This window comes from Mus caroli, chromosome 5, assembly GCF_900094665.2.
Source record: "Mus caroli chromosome 5, CAROLI_EIJ_v1.1, whole genome shotgun sequence".
Taxonomy (NCBI): Eukaryota; Metazoa; Chordata; class Mammalia; order Rodentia; family Muridae; genus Mus; species Mus caroli.
Window position 1 is genome coordinate 117,697,546 of NC_034574.1, and position 21,255 is coordinate 117,718,800.

A 21,255-nucleotide genomic window follows, 5' to 3' on the forward strand; every position below is an offset into this window, starting at 1 on the left:
TCCTTCCTTCCTTCCTTCCTTCCTTCCTTTCTTTCTTTCTTTCTTTCTTTCTTTCTTTCTTTCTTTCTTTCTTTCTTTCTTTCTTTCTTTCTTTCCTTTTGACAGGGTCTCATATAGCCCAGGGTAGCCTCAAAGTCTCTTTGTTGTTGAAGACCTTGAATTTCTGATCCTCCTGCCTCCGCCTTCCATGCATTAGAATTAGAGGTATAGCCAATGATTACGGGTGTTCGTGGTACTGGGGATGGAAGCCAGGGCTTCACGCCTGCTGGGCAAGCGCCTTTACCAATGGAGCCATATGGAGCCAAGTCAGCAGCAGAAAATCCAGATATAAAATCGACGGATGTGCCAGTGCACCAGAGAGGCAGGGGTAGGTGGATCTTTGTGAGTTCGAGGCCAGCCTGGTCTACTTAGTTAGTTGCAGGCCATCCAGGGTCACATACCATCTCAGAGTAAATAAAGCCGTTCATTCAAACATGGAGTCAGCAGGGGTGGTACGCGCACGTGCACACATTTCAACACGGTTGGTATTGTGGTGACCCACGTGGTGGGTTAAACTGTTTTAATTTTACATTCTACCAATACCTCCTCCCCCACCTCAGCCTGGTAAAGCTACCAAGAACTCTGGTTCACCTTCTCTCTGGTGTTCTTGTACATGTACAGTAGATATCATATTCAGCCAGAGTTCACATGGGAAGCATCCAGAATGAGAGAGATACAGAGGGCTGTGAACCGCTATTGTGGGTGATTGGGAATTGAACTCAGGTCCTTGGTAAGACCCTCCAGTGCTCTTAACCACTGAGCCATCTCTCTGGGACCCAGGGACTCTGAGTCTTACCACGTGTGCATTCGTGCAGTCCCCGAAGGTCTCAGACGGGGAGACGGTTGCCTGTGTGTGGGGACTTTTGAAGTTGCATCTGTTTGCGATGCGAATGTTCAGGGTAAATCCAAGGGTGCTTAGCCCCCTCCCATCCTGTCTTCCCATTACCAGGTCTTGGAAGAATTTTACAACATATTTGGCCCAGAGCTCAAGGCTGTGACAGGGGACCCCAAGAGAATTGACGATGTCCTTGGCAGGGTGGACAGCTTGGTGGCTCCTATGGAAAGCTTGAGCTTTGATCCATTCAGCATCAGATCCTCCCCATACTGGAAATACGTGATGGAAGACTTCAAGCTTGAAGTTCTGGCAAGTGACCCAGCCATCGATTCAACCACAGAAGCAGAGGCTCCTTTTAAAGATGTGTGTGTGTGTGTGTGTGTGTGCACATGTATGTGTGTGTGTGTGTGTGTGCATGCATGTATGCATGTGTGTATGTGTGTGAGTGTGTGTGTGCATGTGTGTGCACATGTGCATGTGTGTGCATTTGTGTATGTGTGCACACATGTGTATGCATGTGCATGTGAGTGTGTGTGTGTGTATTGCACGCATCTATGTACTCACTCAGAGGCTACTCTGCTATACCACACCTCACATATTTCTTTGAGGCAAGGGTCTCTCCCTGAACCCAACCTCAAGTTTTCCTCCTGAAGCTGGCACCCAGCAATCTTCCCATCTCTGCCACCACCCTCAGAGCAGGGGTGGCAGGTATGGCCACCCAGGCTTTTCATGGAGCTCCTGGGGTCCCAACATAGGCCCTCATCCTTGCGAGGCAAACACTTTCCCCACTGAGCCATGCCCCAGCCCACACAGTTTCTCTGACTAGATGCCCGCTCTCATTACTACGCAGCAGAGCCCTGTTGGTCCCAAGCTGCCGAGCCCCCTCATCTGCTTCCTTGCAAGACCATGTCAAGTTGTAGCTTTCTCTTCAACTCTTTCTTTTTCTCTTCTCCCTTCTCCTTTCTCCTTTCTCCCCCACCTCTCTTTCTTTTCCCTTCCCTTCCTGTCCTTCTCCTTCCTCCTCCTTTCTTCTGACAGGTTATTGAGAAAGAAGCCAAAAATTTCATTGACGAATCTTTCAAAACACTTCGCTCAGCGGAAGCGGCCTTCGACATGCTGCTAAAATTCAAGCATATCCGCTCCCGGGAAGCCATCAACCGTCAGATGATGATGAAGTTTAATGACATCCTGGCACAGTACTACAAGGAGGTGACCGGCCGGGGAACCCATGGCTACCCTGGCAGTGATTGCGTGGCCACAGCCCCAGCCCCAGCCCAGAGACACTCCCTCTAAAATGTAATGTCTGCCAATGGTCACCTCTGGAACAGCTTTATGGATTTCAAATAATTCAACCGAATCAGGAACACTGAGGAAAAAAAAAATGAGATTAGAGGGTATAAGAAAGAAGAAGCAGTTGTCTTAGTTAGGGTTTCTATTGCTGCGAACAGACACCACAGCCAAACAACTCTTAAAAGGGTAATTTAATTGGGGCTGGTTTACAGTTTAGAGGCTTTATCCATTACCATTGTGGCAGGAAGCATGGTGACATACAGGTAGACATGGTGCTGGAGGAGGAGCTCTCTGCATCTTGATCCAGGAAGAGACGGGCTCTGCCCAGTGACACATTTCCCCCAAGAGGCCACAATTCCTAATAGTAGCCCTTCCCATGGGCCAAGTATATCCAGACCACCACAGAAGTAAAGACTGCAGCGGGCCCAAGGCTCTGCCACACACAGCTCTCATTGGCATCCCTCAGTCGTCCTTCTTGCCTGGCTGGCGGGGCCCATGAAGCTGACCTGGGCACCTGCTTTGCTTTCCAGATCGATATCGTCAATAAGATCTTTGTGCAGAACCAGGACAACCCGCCGCTGTACAAGAACCACCCTCCCGTGGCGGGCGCGATATGCTGGGAGCGGTCCCTGTTCTACAGGATCAAGCACACCATCCTGCGCTTCATGGAGGTGGAGGAACTCCTGGACAGCGAGAGGGGCCAGCAGGTATGTCCCCGCCTCTGGTGGCTGCACTGGGCTCCTCACTTAGCGGGGTGACTGCCACCTCGGCTGGCCAGCCAGTGGCATGCTCCTGCCTGTGGACACTCTGTTTCCTGAGCCTTCAGATCTTCTCTTTCAGTCTCAGAGTTTAGGATGCCTGCCTACTTCTCCATGGATTTAAGTTTGTTTTGAAGGGTGACCACTGTCATTTATCTGTCTGTTTGTCTGTCTGTCTGTCCGTCCACCCATCCATCCATCTATCTATATCTATCTGTTTATTCATTCTTTTTAAAATTTATTTTTGAGACAGTATTTCTCTCCCTCCTCCTCCCCTTCCTCTTGTTTTTTTTGGACAGGGTTTCTCTATGTAGCCCTGGCTGTCCTGGAACTCACTCTGTAGATCAGGCTGGCCTCGAACTCAAGAGATTAGCCTGCCTCTGCCTCTTGAGTGCTGAGATTAAAAGTGTGCGCTACCATTGCCCGGCTGAGACAGAGTCTTAAGTAGCTCAGGCTAACTTCAAACTCACTATTTAGCTGAGATGATTTTAAACTCCCTTTTTTTTTTAAAGATTTATTTATTTATCTTATGTATATGCATATGAAAGAACCTAATGGGGAAACCCCCACTCAATTTCCGTTCAGCATGTACCCAAGAATCACAAACAGACGACCATCTTGATGTAAAAGCATGAGTTAGTTTAATGACAGAGCTCTGGGGCCTACACGTCTCACAGGAGACAGAGGTGTCGACCACATGGTGGAGCCATAATGGCGGAGCTCCGGGTCAAAATGTATCTCACGAAGGAGACAGTGGTTTTGACCCCGAGGCTTGGAAGCTAGGGTTTTTTATAGGAAAGGGGTGGGGCTGGGGGAGGAATTGGCACGGTTTCATATGATTGGTCCATTTAAACATTAACAGACTGTCAGAAAGGGCGGGAGATAGGGAGGCACCAGGCCAGACAGGACATGTAACGATGGGCCTGCCCGGGCATGTCCTGGCCTGTTCAGCTATGTTCTCAGCCCCAGGTTTCAAAGCTCACAAACANCTCTTTGGGCTATTTGACATAAATTACATGCATCACACGTCTCAAGTTTTATTTCCTTTCACATACACCATTGCTCTCTTCAGACACACCAGAAGAGGGCATCAGACCCCACTGCAGATTGTGGTGAGCCATCATGTGGTTGCTGGGAATTGAACTCAGGACCTCTGGAAGAGCAGTCAGTGCTCTTAAGCGCTGAGCCATCTCTCCAGCCTGACTTTGAAAGTCTTGATTCTTCTGCCTCTATTTCTTAAGTCCTGGGACTAGAGATGGCCAGCACTACAATTGGCTTCTGCGGAGCTAGGCATGGAGCCCTGAGGTTTGTGGCTACTAAGTAAACACTCTACCCACTGAGCCGCATGCCCAGCCCACGACCACTGTCATTTTAACTCTGACTATCCTTGCCTCCAGAGCTCTTTTATTGCTGACAGACGTTTGGTTTTATCTTTAAAGAACTTCAGAGTTTGGGGCTGGAGAGAGGTGAGTTTGGTGGTTAAGAGCAAGTCCTGCTTTTTCAGGGGACTTGGTTTGGATTCCAACTCCCACGTTGGGTGGCTCACAACCATCTGTAACTCTGGCCCGAGGGGAGCCAATCCCTCTGGCCTCCACGGGTGTTCACACTCGTGTGGGCATGTGTGCGCATTCACATGTATGTAATTAAAGATAAAACAAGTCTTTTAAAAATCCATACAGTTAATATTAGAGACATTTGAAGGTCATGTGACCTATGCTGTCCGGTTGATCCAAGGAAGCTACTCTTGGTGACACACAGATGGACAGACTTGTCTTCCCAGTACTGGCTGCTGTGTGTGAAGTCCGCATAGTGTTCACGGTCAAAGTTCTTTTTATTTTTCATTTATTTATTTTTTGAGACAGAGTCTTGCTTTATAGCCCAGGCTAGCCTGGACCTCCCCTGCCTCCCCGACCCTGAGACCTGAAATTACAGGTGTGTGCCACACCACCCTGGCCTTCTTTATACTTTCCCTTAGCCGTTTAAACATGGTTAATATCTTATTTATTTACGTATATGCATTTCTGTCTGTGTGTGAGTTTACATACATATGTGTAGGCACCTGCAGAGGGTAATCAGATCCTCTGGAGCTGGAGTTACAGGTGGATATGAGCCACTATGTGGGTGTTGGGATCTGAACCCAGGTCCTCAGGAAGGACAGCAGGTGCTCGTAGCTCCTGAGCCATCTCTTCAGCCCTCAAAACACATCTAAACCTTTCCTCACTCACAGAGGAGAGTTTGCCGGTCTGTGCTAGACCAAGCCTGGTTTTCAAGTCAAAAGATCCCAAGCAAGACCCCGCCACCAGCCACCACCTGTGACAATGCTATTTCCCTTTTCCAAGGTGGTGTTCTGGTACATTCAAATGCGCATGCATACATAGAAAGAGATAGGAGGGGGCTGGAGAGACTGCTCAGCAGTTAAGAGCACTGACTGCTCTTCCAGAGGTCCTGAGTTCAATTCCCAGCAAGCACATGGTGGCTCATAACCATCTGTAATGGGATCTGATACCCTCTTCTGGTGTGTCTGAAGACAGCTACAGTATACTCACATACATAAAATAGGTAAATAATTCTTTTTTTAAAAAAGAAAAAGAAAGAAAGAAAAGAAAGAGACGGGGTTGGTAGAGAGAGGAAAAAAGCATCGTTTTCCGGGACAAAATGACGGCTACTCCCATTCCGGGCTAGGTGAAGCAGAGATACCTGGAGGTGGGGAGGAAGATGAAGGAGTATGAAGACGGGAAGTATGAGCATTGGAAGGAGACCACAGAGCAGAGCCTCCCAGCCCTCATGAAGAAGAGCCTGCTCACCAAGGTATGCCCTTCCACACTCCCCACAAAGCAGGGCAGGCCTCCATCCTCTTGAGGGGGCCGGGAGGGCAACAGAGGTAGCAACAGCAGCTATGCTGACCCCTTGAGCGGCTTTGTCTCCGCCTTCATAAGATAAGTTGAGGGGCTGGGGAGATGGCTCAGTTGGAAACACCAAGACCTTGGGCACCTCCAGCCAGTGAGAGACCCTGACTCAAAAGACAAGTCCAGCTGGGGAGATGACAGACAGCTCAGTGGTAAGAACACATGCTGCTCTTGCAGAGGAACCCAGCTCGATCGCTCACATCCACGCTGGGAGGGTTACAACCGCCCATGGTGCCAGTCCCAGGGCCTCTGATGTCCTCTTATGCATGGGTACCTTACATGCATCTACCCACCCCCATATATATATAAAATATAGATATCAATTAAGCCTTAAAAACCAAAAGATGACACTGGAGAAATGATGACCAAGGTTGTTCTCTGTCCTTTGTACACATGCACGCACGCATGCACACACCTCCTGTATACTTGCACACACGTACGCACATTAAAAAATGATTGAGTTTGGGCTGGAGAGGTGGCTCAGTGGTTAAGAGCACTGACTGCTCTTCCGGGGGTCCTGAGTTCAAATCCCAGTAACCACATGGTGGCTCACAACCATCTGTAATGAGATCTGACTCCTTCTTCTGGTGTCTGAAGACAACTCAGTGTACTTACATATAATAAATAAATCTTAAAAAAATAATTGAGTGGACTGGATGACAGTGTGTGTGTGTGTGTGTGTGTACATCAGACGACAGCTTGTGGGTCCCAGGGACTGAGCATAGGTTGGTGACAAGCAACTTTTATCACAGAGCCACCACACAGGCCCACACACACAGGCAACTGTTTTTAAGTGTTACCCTTTGCCACCCACTTTTGTGGCCTTGGGCCTGGCACACGGCCACCACTCAGGCGGCCAGTGTCTGTGGACCCGGCAGTTTACGTACGTCACCCCTGAAATTCTTCCTAGCAGGTAACTTCTCTGTCACCATGAGAGCCCCATGTACCTTGGGGAGCTGGGGTTTTCAAGGCCTTGTTCCAGGGGCATCATTTGCCAAAGTCTAGCCTGTACCTGCCAACATGATTTGATTTCCCTGTTTTCTAAGAAAAGCCAGAAATTTATATTTTAAAAGGACCTCACTAGCATTTGACTACTGGCAGCTAAATAGAACTCTTTTTATTTTATTTTTCCAGAGCTGGGGATTGAGGCCAGAGCTTTGTTCGTGCTAGAAAAGCACATGACCATACACGACCATTGACCCACACCCCCAGTACCTCGCCGGGGGATTCTAGGCAGGCTCTACCTCTGAGAAACATCCCCTGCTCTTCTTTTTTATTTGGGGGCAGGGTCTCACTCAGTTGCCTAGGCTGGTCTTAAACTCACTCTGTAGTCTAGTTGGATCTGAAGCAGCTAAACTGAACGTGTGTGTGTGTGTGGTATTAACACATATGTTCATGTATGCAGAGGCCAGAGGTTGACATGAGGTGTCAGTCACCCCAAAAAATATTGTTTAAGATGGGGTCTCTTACTGAACCAAGACCTTGTGGATTTGGCTAGGCTGGCTGGCCGTGCAACCCCTAGAATCCTGTCTAGGTGCGCTTTCTCTCTCTCTCTCTCTCTCTCTGTTTGTGGTATGCATATGTGCATATATGCCTGAAACTTTACAGAGCCCAGCGGTGGTGACGCACACCTTTAATCCCAGGATTCAGGAGGCAGAGGCAGGCAGACTTCTGAGTTTGAGGCCAGCCTGGTCTACAGAGTGAGTTCCAGGACAGCCAGGGCTACACAGAGAAATCCTGTCTTGAAAAAGAAAAACAAACAAAAAAACAACAACAAAAAAACCCAAAATCCAAATTCAGGTCTTCCTGCTGGCAGAGTGAGCATTTTATATACTGAGCCATCCACCCATGCCAAATCTTATATATATATGTACATACACATATATATATATACACATATACATATATATATATATATACGAATTATATATATATGTGTGTGTGTATATATATTCTTATATATAATATGTCTATCCACCATATATATGTGTGTATGTATGTATATATATTCTTATATATAATATATATATTATATATAATTCTAATATAAAATACACACATATATAGTTCATATGTATATATCCAAGAAACAGAATGCATAATCCACTAGTTCCTGTCTGCGCCCACCCATTGGGGAAAAGGCCCACATTTCTGTTTGCCAAGTTCATGTGTAGTTTTACGAGCAATGGCGGACAGTCATTTCCAAGCTGTGCACTGTGTCTGTCCCACAGAATATCATCACAGCCGAGGACTCAGCGATCATAGACAGGGGGACCACGTTTATTATCAACTTCTCTCCCATTCTCAAAGAGATTATTAACGAAACCAAGTACTTAGAGCAGCTGGGATTCACCATCCCTGAACTGGCGAGGAACGTGGCCCTCCAGGAAGACAAATTCCTCAGGTGAGAGGATCATTCTTCAACCAGAGGGGACGCGCTTGGTCTCAGGGCCTCTTGACTCTATTTTGATGTTGTTTCTAAGTGTGTGTGTGTGTGTGTGTGTGTGTGTGTGTGTGTGTGAATGAAATAAGGCCTCTATATAGAGTTGGAGGCTGTCCTGGAACTCGCTCCATAGACCAATCAGGCTTCAAACTCACAGAAATCCTCCTGCCTCTGCCTCCTCGGTGCTCAGATTAAAGACACATGCCACGGTGCCCAGCTCATTTCTTTAAAAAGTATTATTCTTGTATTTACAGTTTCACTTATGCATACCTTGCATCCTGTCTGCTCTCACCCCACCCCTCCCCTCCCTGCCAACCCTCCCCCTTCTCACAAATCTCTCTCTTGCACATTCACTTCTTCCTGTACTGTTTTGTGACCTGCGATTAGCCAGGTCTGTGTGACTGAGGGGTGGAGCTGTAACTGGTAAGAGCCTGGTGGTCTCGGCACAAGGGTACATGGCGAAAGATGGTGGGTACCCCTCCCCGAGTCTAGCCACATGAAGCTTTAGCACTGGAGGCGTGTAACTAGCAGCACTGAGTCAACGAGAGGCAGTGTTCACACACAGAGTTGCTTCTCTGGGCACAAAACTTTAGCAGGCCCTTCCCCACGGATGCGACAGCTACCCCTATGATGCTAGGGATGGACAGGCCTTGTGCTTGCACACTCTCGGGCCCTGAGTCTCATCCCTGCCCGCCCTCTGTGAATGTCCTGATGGAGGATGCTGGGGAACCAGGCCGCTGGGGGACATGGTACTATCGTTCTTAAGGTCATGTCCTACCCTGCATCTCTCACTTTCTCCTGTGCTGGGCACTCAGGTATACAGAGGGGATCCAGCGCATGCTGGATCACTACCACCTGCTCATCAACACACTGAACGAGGCAGAGATAGCGCTCCTGGATGACCACTCCCAGGAGCTGCTCCGAGTCTTCCGGTCTGGGTACAAGAGGCTGAACTGGAACTCACTAGGTAACAACAGCTCCGGATCACCTTATGTGTGTGTGTGTGTGTGTGTGTGGTATGTGCATGCAAGTGTGCAAATGTGCACACACGTGGGGCATAAGTAAGTGTACAAGTACACATGCAAACATGTGCATGCAGGTGTGCAAGCATACACACGGGTGTGAGTGTGCAAATGTGTACACACATGGGTGCAAGTAACTGCAAGTGCACACGCAAATGTGTGTGAGTGTGCAAGTGTGTGTACATGCAAAGTCTGGAGGAAGGAATCGGGTGTTCTCTTCTGTCACACTCCACATGGTTATTTTGAGGCAGAGGCTCTCAAAGCTCTGGGGACTTTGGCTCTTTTGGCTCGGCTGGCCGGCCAGCGAGCTCTCAGGCTCTTCCTGTCTCTACTCAAAGTGCTGGGGTTACAGGTTTGCACGGCCCTGCCCAGCTTTGTGTGGGGGTCCTGGAAATTCAAACTCAGGTCCTCACATTTAGAAAGCAAACTCTTGTGTCCCACGAGCCACCTGCCCAGTCCCTGGAGGGACCTTATATAATGATCCCTTCCTGTAAAACCCACATGTCACAATATGTTAATATAAACCACACAACCTTATATAAGTGCACACATATACACACACACATTTGTACACACACATGCACATAAAAATTTACGCCAGGCGTTGGTGGCACATGCCTTTAATCCCAGCACTTGGGAGGCAGAGGAAGGCAGATTTCTGAGTTCGAGGCCACAAAGTGGTCTACAAAGTTTGTTCCAGGACAGTTAGGGCTACACAGAGAAACCCTGTCTCAAACAAACAAACAAACAAACAAACAAAAACCAAAAACCAAATAAAGATTTACACACACACACAGATACATACACATACAGTATGTGCACACAATTATGCACATGTGCACACATACATACACATTCATGCACACAATTGTACACATACACAAGCATGCACGTCTATGTGTATGAACATACATATATACATGCTCCTACTTATGGGCATGTATGTACATATTCAAGCACACAAATATAAACACACAGATGTCTGGGGGTGCAATGGAACTCACTCCTGTGCTTGCAGAGGAGGTGCCCAGTTCTCTCTGTCCCGGACCTTCAGGGGCTGAGTGGCTCTTACCCACCTCTCAGTCACCACAGCTGCAGGAACGGGGTCTATGGGCTAAGTGTCATCACCACGGGTGTCAGAAATGCCGGTGGGCAGTCCAGGAACGGCAGGGCCAGAAGCCAGAGGTTTCTCTTTCCCCAAGGAATCTCTGACTACATCACTCGCTGCAAGCAGGCCATCGGCAAGTTCGAAACTCTGGTCCACCAGATTCACAAGAATGCCGACGACATCAACTCCAGGCTCACACTCATCGAGTCAGTCAGCCTTTTCCGGTACCCAGTCGCCAAAACTGAGGATGGGGTCCCAGGTAGGCCTGGCTTCTCGCTTGTCAGCCACATTCAGTGACTGGCACAAACTGGTCTAACTACTCCAGCCCTTTCCTTGGAAGTATCGTGGCAGTCAGTGTCCCACCCTCTGCCACGTTCTGGGTGACATGAGATTTTTATAGCGTATGACCATTGCTTGCTTCAATCCTGGGCTGGAAGCAGGGCCTCTCGTGTGTTTAGCCACCAGGCCAGGCCCAGCCCTCTAGGCTCTTGATTTTTTTTTTTAATATTTTTTTTATTACGTATTTTCCTCAATTACATTTCCAATGCTATCCCAAAAGTCCCCCATACCCTCCCCCCCTAGGCTCTTGATTTTGAGGAAGACAAGGTCTCATCATCTAGACCAGGCTGGCCTCGAACCTACGGAGATCCACCCACCTATCTGCCTTTTGAGTGCTGGAATTGAAGGCCTGTGCCACCTAGCTCAGCAATCACTTTCTCTCAGTAACTTTGAAATGCTTCTGTCGATAACTTTTCCCCCCTTTTTCTTTTTTTGAGACAGGGTTTCTCTGTGTAGCCCTGGCTATCCTGGAACTAGTTCTGTAGACTGGGCTAGCCCCAAACTTAGAGATCTGCCTGCCTCTGCCTTCTGAGTACTGGAATTAAAGGTGTGCACCACCACTGCCAGATCCTTTTTTTTTTTTTTTTTTCTTTTTCTTTCTTGAGATGGGCTCTAACTATATTGCCCAAGCTAGCTTTGAACCTGCCATCCTCCTGCCTCAGACTTTCCAGTGCTGGGATTGCAGGAGTGCACTACCTACATCCAACTGTATAACTTTGTTAATAGTCAGGTAAATTTTATTTTATGGGCTCAAATTTGCTTTGCACTACACTTGTGGTATTTCAGACTGTCTTAAATGAGTCCATAAGGAATTCTTTTTTTAAAGATTTATTTATTTATTATATGTAAGTACACTGTAGCTGACTTCAGACTCACCAGAAGAGGGCGTCAGATCTCATTACAGATGGTTATGAGCCACCATGTGGTTGTTGGGATTTGAACTCAGGACCTTCAGAAGAGCAGTCAGTGCTCTTAACCGCTGAGCCATTTTACCAGCCCAGGAATTCTTTTTTTTTTAAAGACTTATTTATTTATTTATTTATTTATTTATTTATTTATTTATTTAATGTATATGAGTACACTGTAGCTGTACAGGTGGTTGTGAGCCATCATGTGGTTGTTGGGAATTGAATTTAGGACCTCTGCTTGCTCCGGTTGGCCTCACTGGCTCCGGTCCTGCTTGCTATGGCCCAAAGATTTTATTATGTTATGTAGCTGACTTCAGATGCACCAGGATAGGGTGTCAGATCTCCTTACGGATGGTCGTGAGCCACCATGTGGTTGCTGGGATTTGAACCCAGGGCCTTTGTGGAGCACGAGCCCCCACCACAGTCCCAGCTGACACCACTCACTTTTTTTTCCTGGAGGTGAGAATGAGCCTGTGGCATTGAGTCCAGGTCCCTGAGGACAGCCCGTGACCCATGGCTTCTGCCACAAAGTTCCGAGTCACAGCTGCCGCATGTAACTGGTATCCTCCTCTGCCGGCAGAAAGGACTTTCCTCTTAGCATTTTGTCTGTTTTTATTTTCTGCAGCTGGGTGTTTTGCCTGCACGTGTGTGGATGGTGTGCATGCAGTGCCTTCAGGGGCAGAAGCTGGCATCAGGTTCCCTGGAATTAGGGGTTACAGATGGTTCTAAGCTACCACACGGGTACTGGGAAGTAATCCAGAGCCTCTGCAAGAACAGCCAGTGCTCTTGACCACTGAGCAATCTCTCCAGCCCCAAAGTAGTTCCTTTAATTATTTTCTTTTTAATTTTCTTGCGTATTTGTGTGTTATTAGTGGATTTTTGTAAGGGTGTTGCTGTTTTCCTTTTTGGCTCCCAAATAATTGAGACTGGACTATTACATTTACCTAACAAGCTTCAAGGGCACAACAGAACAGTACCACTCTATTTTAATCCTCTAAGCTAATCTTGCTACCTCCCAGTCAAAATCCCCAGAATATTTGCATTTTAATACTGATCTAGCTCTCTCTCTGGTCCTGATATTTTGTCATGACATCCCCTGGACTTGTCCTGTAGCTAATCCCCCTTCTTCCTTCTTTCTCCTCCTTCCCTGGCTGGCAGGAAGTCCAGCCCTAGTCTCTCCCCTACTCAGTCCTTGCCTGATCAGCTAGCTTTATTGACCAATCAGGGAATAACTGGGCAGGAATGTTTATACAATATTGAAATCGCAACCAGATACAGGGGGCTCAGACGCCAGAAATCAGCATTTGAATAGTCCCAGGATACTCTTTACACAACATACAATAGCATTATGCTGTGTGTATGTGTGTATGTGTTTTCTATGGTGCCCCTGTGGAAGTCAGAGGACAACTTGCAGAAGTTGGCCCTCTCTACTACATGGGTTCATGAGGACTGAACTCAGATGGTCAGGCTTGGTGGCAAGCTCCTTTATCTGTGAAGTCATCTCAGTGGCCCTTGAGGTACTTCCGTGCTTTGGGGCTGACACGTGTAACTCTCGTCCTTCTCTACAGGTGTAAAAGAATTCTTTGAGTACATTGAACGAGAAAGGGCCAGGGATGTGGACCACATGGTCCGGTGGTACATGGCTATCGGGCCTCTGCTGACCAAGGTGGAAGGTCTAGTGGTACACACCAACACGGGCAGGGCCCCGAAGCTAGCTTCCTACTATGAGTACTGGGAAGGCAAGATCTACGATGTCTTGGTGAAGCTCATACAGAAGTAAGGACACCTGTTGCAGGCACGGCCTGGTTGCGGGTTATAGGCTGTGATGGACAGCTAAGCACCAGCTGGATGGGGAGGCTGGGCAGGGAGTGGGTACCCTCTGTGTGGACTCTTGCTCCTATGAGGCCCTAATGGCTCACAAAGCCTGCTGTGTGCCTCTCTGCTTCTGGAAATCAAGGTATCTACATGTCTGCTTGGCAGCAGAAGGCCCCAGTACAGCTTTTCCTCAGAGGACAGGTGACACAGCTCCCTGCTGTCCTCTGTGAGTCCTGTGGCCCAGCAGCACAGCTGGGCCAGCGGGAAGACACACATACACTATAGTTTGGAGCCATTCTAAGAAGCCAGCCAGTGAGCGGCTTTCTGTAACTCCCGAGTTATTCTGGCAAGACGTGGCATCTTTGAATCACAGTGTCCCTTTTAAAAAAACCTTAATGTATTTTTTTTTTAAGATTTATTTATTTATTATATGTAAGTACACTGTAGCTGTAGCTGTCTTCAGACACTCTAGAAGAGGGAGTCAGATCTCGTTACGGATGGTTGTGAGCCACCATGTGGTTGCTGGGATTTGAACTCCTGACCTTCGGAAGAACAGTCGGGTGCTCTTACCCACTGAGCCATCTCACCAGCCCCCCTTAATGTATTTTTAAAAAATATTTATTCATGGGCTGGAGAGATGGCTCAGTGGTTAGGAGCACTGACTGCTTTTCTAAAGGTCCTGAGTTCAATTTCCAGCAACCACATGGTGGCTCACAACCATCTGCAATAGAATCTGATGCTCTCTTCTGGTGTGTCTGAAGACAGCTGCAGTGTACTCGTATCAATAAAAAATATTTATTCATCTTTAAAATATACATATGTGCACACAACAGGTGCTGTGGGGGCCAAAGGAATTAGTTCTCCCTGCAGCTGGACTTACAGGCAGTTGTGAGCCACCTGGCATGGGTGATGGAGACCAAACTCGGTTCTCCAGGCACCTCATCTGGAGCTACTTTTTGCCTAATATGTTATATCTTTCCATTATCTGTCCATCCATCCATCATCTGTCTACTATCCATCTATTCATCATATCTCTATCCTCTCTCACCATCTATCCATCCATTCATGTTTATATCCACCCATTCATCCATTTATCCACCCATCTATCCATCTATCCATCCACCTACCCATTCACCCATACATTCATCCATCCATCCATCCACCCATCTATCCATCCAGTCACCCATGCATCTATCCATCCATGCATCCTTGCATCCATCCATACATCCATCCACTCATGCATCCACCCATGCATCCATCCATCTGTCCATCCATCCATCCATCCATCCATCTGGCTATCATCCATCTACCCATAAATTCATTTACCCACCCATGCATTCATGCATCCAAGCTTTATCAGAAGTGCCTATGTGCTAGGGCTTGGACTACGAAGTCTTGGTCACAGACAGCGGTCCTTGTCTTCTGAGAGCCAAGGAGAGATGTCAAAGCATGGAGATTCTGTCAAATGATTGTCATAGAGGAGCAGAAAGCATTCCCAGAAGGCAGTGCAGGGGCTGCTGGGAATGATTGTTGGTGGTGGTTGTGATTATTTCCTACCAATAGGTGTTTGATTCCCCCAAGCAGAAATGACCAAGGTGCATAAAATGTAGACAGTGGGCCTGTAGTCCTCTCCACTGCCTCACCAGTCTACAGTGTGGAGCAGACCTCCGTGCTTGACTCCATCCTGCTCCCTGCAGCCGTGGTTGATATATTTCACAGCCTGAGTCCTGTGTCCTCTGTACCCCTCCCCCACTGTAGGAATCTACAGGCTTTCAACTCTCTGATCCTCAGAAATGTCCCTCTGTTCCAAGCGGAAACCATCTTGTCAGCTCCAGAAATCGTTCTCCACCCAAACGCCAACGAGATCGATAAGATGTGTGTCCACTGTGTCCGCAGCTGTGTGGAGGTCACCAAGGTAACATGCTCACCGCGGTAACAAAAGACCTCCTGCTTGTCCACCTGCCTCCTGCTCGCTGGTGGACGAGGTCGGAGAGGTGCCAGCAGACCTCCAATTCAGCTGCCCTTGGTCTGTGTGAAGCCATTCAATTTGAGGGCCCTGAATTTCTGATCTTTCTACTTCCACCCGTGCAGTGCTGGGATTACAGGCGTGCCCCACAACATCTAATTTACTTTGTATTGGGGATGGAGCCTGGGGCTTTGTACGTGCCAGGCGCTTGTACCAACTGAGCCCAACTCTGCGCGCCTCCCTTTCTACACAGCTGGTCCGTGTGGAGCGCTTACTATTGCGCTCATCTGGGTGATCACAGAGATGTGTTCGTGATCCACCAGGACAGATTGAGAGAGAGAGAGAGAGAGAGAGAGAGAGAGAGAGAGAGAGAGAGAGAGAGAGAGAGAGAGAGGAGAGAGAGAGAGGAGAGAAGAGAGCAGACAGAGAGAGACAAAGACAGAGAGGAGGAGGAAGGGAGGAAGGGAGAGAAAGAAACACAGCAGAAAATGGTGACCCAGATTTGTAATCTCACAATGAGGCTGAGGCAGGAGGATCATGATTTCGAGGCTAGCCTTGAAGGGCTACATAGTGTAAGTGTCCATCATAGCTGGACTCGTTAGCAGGTACCGGGATGTACCCAGGAGGCCCACCGTGCTCGGCCCTTACCTCCTGCCCGCTTTGTCCCTCCAGCATTTCGTGCGCTGGATGAACGGCAGCTGCATTGAATGCCCCCCGCAGAAGGGGGAGGAGGAGGAAGTTGTCATCATAAGCTTCTACAATGACATCTCCCAGAACACCCAGATCATGGACCAAGCCCTCATGATCCCCCAAAACATCCACAGGCTGCTGGTGAACATCATGAAGTACCTTCAGAGGTGGAAGCGATACCGGCCCCTCTGGAAGCTGGACAAGTCCATCGTGATGGAGAAGTTTGCGGCCAAGAAACCGGCCTGCGTGGCCTACGACGAGAAGCTGCAGTTCTACTCCAAGATCGCCGCCGACGTGATGCGCCACCCACTGGTCAAGGATGAGCACTGCATCCGGCTGCAGCTCGGGCCCTTGGCCAGTACCGTGCAAGAAAATGCCAAGTCCTGGGTGATCTCACTGGGGAAGCTCCTCAACGAATCGGCTAGGGAGGAGCTTTATAGCCTCCGGGATGAGATTGAGGTACCTAAGGCCACCTTCATTTCAAACAGACGTCCGAGGCCTGGGGATGGAGCTCTATGGTAGAGCTACATATGCCTAGCACATGCAAAGGCCCTGGGTTCCATCCTGTCCTTGCTTCGTTTCTGTTGCTATGATAAAATATCCAGACAAAAAGTGACTTGGGAGAGACAGGCTTTGCGTTATTTCACTCATAACTTCACGTTATAGCCCACCATTGAGAGGGTGTCAAGGTGGGGACTCAGACAGCTAGTGACATAGACAGTCAAGAGCAGAGAGAGAGAATCAGTGCGTCCTTGCTTGCTTGCTCTCAGCTAGCTTTCTCTTCTCATACTGTTCAGGACCCTCTGCCTAGGGAATGGTGTCGCCCACAGCAGGATGGATCTTGCTGCATCAATTAACAATTATGACCTTCCCCCCGCCCCCCCCCCAATAAAAGATGCCTACAGGTCCATCTAGACAATTCCTCATTAAGACTGTCTTCCTAAGTGATTCTGAGTTGTATCAAGTTGACAGTAAAAACCAACCAGCATACCAATGCCTAGCGTCCAAACCAGAACAAAGAGCCCTATTCTTGAGGGAGGCGGGCTTGGTTTGTTAGTCTCTTTTCCATGTGAGTGCAGTACTTGCAGAGGCCAGAAGAGGGCATCATATCCCTTGGCACTGGAGTTACAGATGGTTGCAAACAGCCATGTGGGGGCTGAGACTGGAACTCAGGCCTTCTAGAAGAGCAGCCAGTGCTCTTAACCATTGAGCTGTCTCTCCATAGCACCTGGCCAAGAATCTTAAGAAGAGCCCCAGCACCCTCGAAGACCTCAAGTTTGTCCTCGCAACAATTTCAGAGATCAGGTCCAAATCTTTAGTCATGGAGCTGAGGTACAAGGACATCCAGGAGCGATACCGCACCATGGCGATCTACAACATCTTTGTGAGTCAGCTTTGCTGTCCTGACACCTCTGATGACTGGGTGTCTACTGCATTAATCACTTCTAGGTTGCTATCATAAAGTACCCCAGGGAGAGCAACTTAGGGAAGAAAGAGTTTATTTGGTTTATGGTTCCTGAGGGATAGAGCCTGACATGGCTGTTAAGGTGGGGCACTGTCAGGGAAATTATGGCACTGTGCACACAGGCAAACACACACAATTAAAAACAACAACAACAACAAAATCCTCAAAACCAAAAAAAACCCTAAAATCTCAAAACCAAATAAACAACCCCAAGAACACAACATTAATTTCCCAGTTAGCTCTTGGGTGCAACCAGAAACACAGACCTGAGGGAGCAGCTTTGACCTGCAACTTCAGTTCCAACTTAATTGGTAATTCCATCTGTCTCTCTCCCCTTCCCATCCTCCTCTCTCCCTGTCTCTCTCCCTCCCTGTCTCTCTAGCCCACAGACGCGGAGCAAGAACTGGTTAATAACATCGAGAACATGTGGGAATCTCTCTTCACGGAATCGATGAACGTGGAGCACGCCCTTGGGGGCATCAAGCGAACTTTCACAGAGGTGTGGTGTCCCCTCACCCCCAAGTGCAGATGGGGGGGACTGGGGCAAGGCTCAGCGCTGGAGTACTGACGCCTCGAATGAGGTATTGGGCTCCAATACCTCCCCACACCACACCACCCCACACCGAGGCTAAGTCACGATAAGGGGTGGCCTCCTTCCCTCAGATCACCCGGAGTGAGATCATGAACTACAGGAGCCAGCTGGATGAATTCGCCAGACGCTTCTACAGCCAAGGCCCCGGGGCCGTGGGCGAAGACCTTGATAAAGGTGAGGCTGCGACATGGGGGTGCTGAAGGTTTGGGGGGTTCCTGAGAGGGTCACAGAAAGTGAATCACGTCGTCACGCAACAGCTGCCTTCATGGCCACTTGGTCTAGTGGCGGCCTCTGAGGGCAGGGCAGACTCAGTGCAAGGTTTATGAAGGTTGGAACACTGGTCTACTCCCAGAGAATCCAGCAAGTCCCTACGGCAGGCAAACACGGAGGCCACTGAAATCAGCCTTTGCCAGTGTAGCCGTACACACCCCACTCGTCTCCTCTCTGTCCCTTTAAAGCTATTCTTTGGACGTAGACCCTGGGTCATGCCACTCGGTTTGCCTATGGTGTCTGCCAGATTCCCACCATTATGGCACATATCTGAGAGGGATGACTTAAAAGGAAGGATGATTATTCTGCCTCACACTTGTGGTGACCTCAGTCCAGTGTGGTTATGTGGAACTCCTCCAGTGGGGTAAACCATAGCTGAGGGGGTTTGCTCAGCAGCCAGGAAGTAGAGAGACTGTAGACGGGGTGGGGGATGGGGCCCAGACACACCCTTCAGAAGAATGTCCCTAAGCCACCACCCCTCCAACAGGGTCTCCCCTTCTAGTTTTCTTCTCTTCACTTCCCAATGACGACATCAAACCTGAGTCCCTTGATGGATTCATTTATTGATGTATCATGATCTGGTCGCCTCTCAGGGACTGGACCCGCCAGCCAGGAACCAAGCCTCTAATACAGAGCCTTTCGGGGGATATTTCATCTACAAAATGTGACTCATGTCCTTCATAAGTCACCAGTCAAAAGAGTGACAGGGAGGGAAACTTTTTTTTTTTTTTGAGACAGGGTTTCTCTGTGTAGCCCTGGCTGTCCTGGAACTCACTCTGTAGACCAGGCTGGCCTCGAACTCAGAAATCCGCTTGCCTCTGCCTCTCAAATGCTGGGATTAAAGGCGTGCGCCACCACTGACTGGCAGGAAACATCATTCTTACATCAGCCGTCCTCAGTCTTTCTAACATGACAACCCCCTTAATACAGTCCCCCACGTCGTGGTTACCCCTAACCATAACATTATTTTCACTGCTACTTCAGAACTGTAATTTTGCTAGGGTTATGAATCATAATGTAAATATCTGTGTTTTCGGATGGTCTTAGGTGACCCCTGCAAAAGGGTCATTTGGCCCCTGAAGGGGTCGCCATGCACAGGCTCAGAACCGCTGTTCTAAAGAGAGTGTGGGAAGACTGCACATACAGGGATGGCTAGGGCTTCCAAGGAAACAGTCGGATCTGGGAATCACAAAGGCAGTGGAGGCAGGCAGTGCTGGGGTGGGCGAGTGGACACACAGTGACGAGGGATGATAATGGCCATGAGGGATTGGGGGCCAAGCACAGACTTTGAGGTTGGCGTGTGAAGGCAGTTGTTAATCTGATGAGGAAAGTCTCAAGAGTGGCAGACAGCAAGTGAGACTGACGGTGGTGGGCACAGGGTGGGTGTCCCTTTAATGACCTCACACCCAGGATGGTCTGGGTACAAGGGATCAGCCCTCTGATTGGTAGGTCTTGCAGGGCGAGTGGGCTTTTGGTTGCTGGGACAAGATAAAATAAAGCCTGCCGACTTTAAATTTATCTCCCTGTAACTTATGTGTATTGAATAATTAATGGCTGAACTCTCTCTCTCTCTCTCTTTTTTTTTTTTTTTTTTTTTTTTTTTTTTTTTTTTTAGTTTTTCGAAACAGGGTTTCTCTGTGTAACCCTGGCTGTTCTGGAACTCACTGTGTAGACCAGGCTGGCCTCGAACTCAGAAATCAGCCTGCCTCTGCTTCCTAAGTGCTGGGATCAAAGGTATGTGCCACCACGCCCGGCTTTCTTTCTTTCTTTCTTTCTTTTTTTTTTTTTTGTTTTAAAGAGCCAGACACACATTTGTATCATTTAAAAACATTATGTATTTTATGTATATGAGTACACCGTCACTGTCTTCAGACACACCAGAGCCTATTACAGACGGTTGTGAGCCACCCTGTGGTTGCTGGGAATCAAACTCAGGACCTCTGGAAGAGCAGTCCGTGCTCTTAACCACTGGGCCATCTCTCCAGCCCCAATGGTTGATTTCTTAATTAACTTTATTTTATTCTTCCTTTAAAATTTTAATTACATTTACTTATCTATTTATGTGCGTACATGTGTGTACATTCATTGTATGTATGTGCATGTATACATGTACGGGTGTATGTGTACATGTATGCGTACATGTGTGTGCATGTGCACATGTGTGTGCATGTGTGTATGTGTGTGTGAATGCATGTGTGGAAGTCAGAGAACAACTCAGGGGAGTTCTCTCCTCCCACCACATGGTTCCTACTATTCAAACTTAAGCTGTCAGGTTTAGCAGCAAGCACCTTTACTGAGTGAGCCATGTTGCTGGCCCTCAGTCTTAAACACACACACATTTCAGACACACCTGTGTCAGTTTGTAGCCCTGGCCACCTGGGCACTTGCTATCTAGATAGGCTGGCCTTGAGCTTGCAGGGACTTCCCACACCCTTTGCCTCCCAAGCGCTGGACCTAGGGGCATCTCACATTCAGACTGTCCTTTCTGCTTTATCTCCGCACTTCTTATGCAGGCTCAGAACTCTTAGGCAGTTTTGAAAAGGAGCTGGCAAAGCACGAGAAGAACCGGCAGGAACTGGCCAATGCGGAGAAGCTCTTTGATCTCCCCATCACCATGTACCCTGAGCTCATCAAGGTGCAGAAGGAGATGACGGGGCTCCGGATGATCTATGAACTGTATGACTCTCTGAAGGTAAGGCCCCTCCCAGGGGACTCCCGAAGCTGGGCACAGGGACATACACCCTCAGGTGCAGCATTATGTCGGGAAGGGCTCAGAATGTCCATGGCCCCCTCCTCCTCCTCCTTCTCC

At 48.5% G+C, this 21,255-nt stretch overlaps 1 protein-coding gene across 1 annotated transcript in view; it reads left to right on the plus strand.

Moving 5' to 3' along the window:
- The window catches only part of Dnah10 (dynein axonemal heavy chain 10), a 111,828-nt gene that overhangs the window by 20,399 nt on the left and 70,174 nt on the right, over positions 1-21,255 (plus strand). Inside the window, exons 11-24 of the mRNA XM_021162419.2 lie at positions 989-1,183; positions 1,913-2,083; positions 2,695-2,871; positions 5,605-5,730; positions 8,060-8,232; positions 9,087-9,238; positions 10,496-10,660; positions 13,217-13,424; positions 15,222-15,378; positions 16,102-16,578; positions 17,345-17,503; positions 17,967-18,083; positions 18,248-18,350; positions 20,960-21,138. Coding sequence (XP_021018078.1) covers positions 989-1,183; positions 1,913-2,083; positions 2,695-2,871; positions 5,605-5,730; positions 8,060-8,232; positions 9,087-9,238; positions 10,496-10,660; positions 13,217-13,424; positions 15,222-15,378; positions 16,102-16,578; positions 17,345-17,503; positions 17,967-18,083; positions 18,248-18,350; positions 20,960-21,138 — 2,559 coding nt within the window. The remainder of the gene's footprint in view (positions 1-988; positions 1,184-1,912; positions 2,084-2,694; positions 2,872-5,604; positions 5,731-8,059; positions 8,233-9,086; positions 9,239-10,495; positions 10,661-13,216; positions 13,425-15,221; positions 15,379-16,101; positions 16,579-17,344; positions 17,504-17,966; positions 18,084-18,247; positions 18,351-20,959; positions 21,139-21,255) is intronic.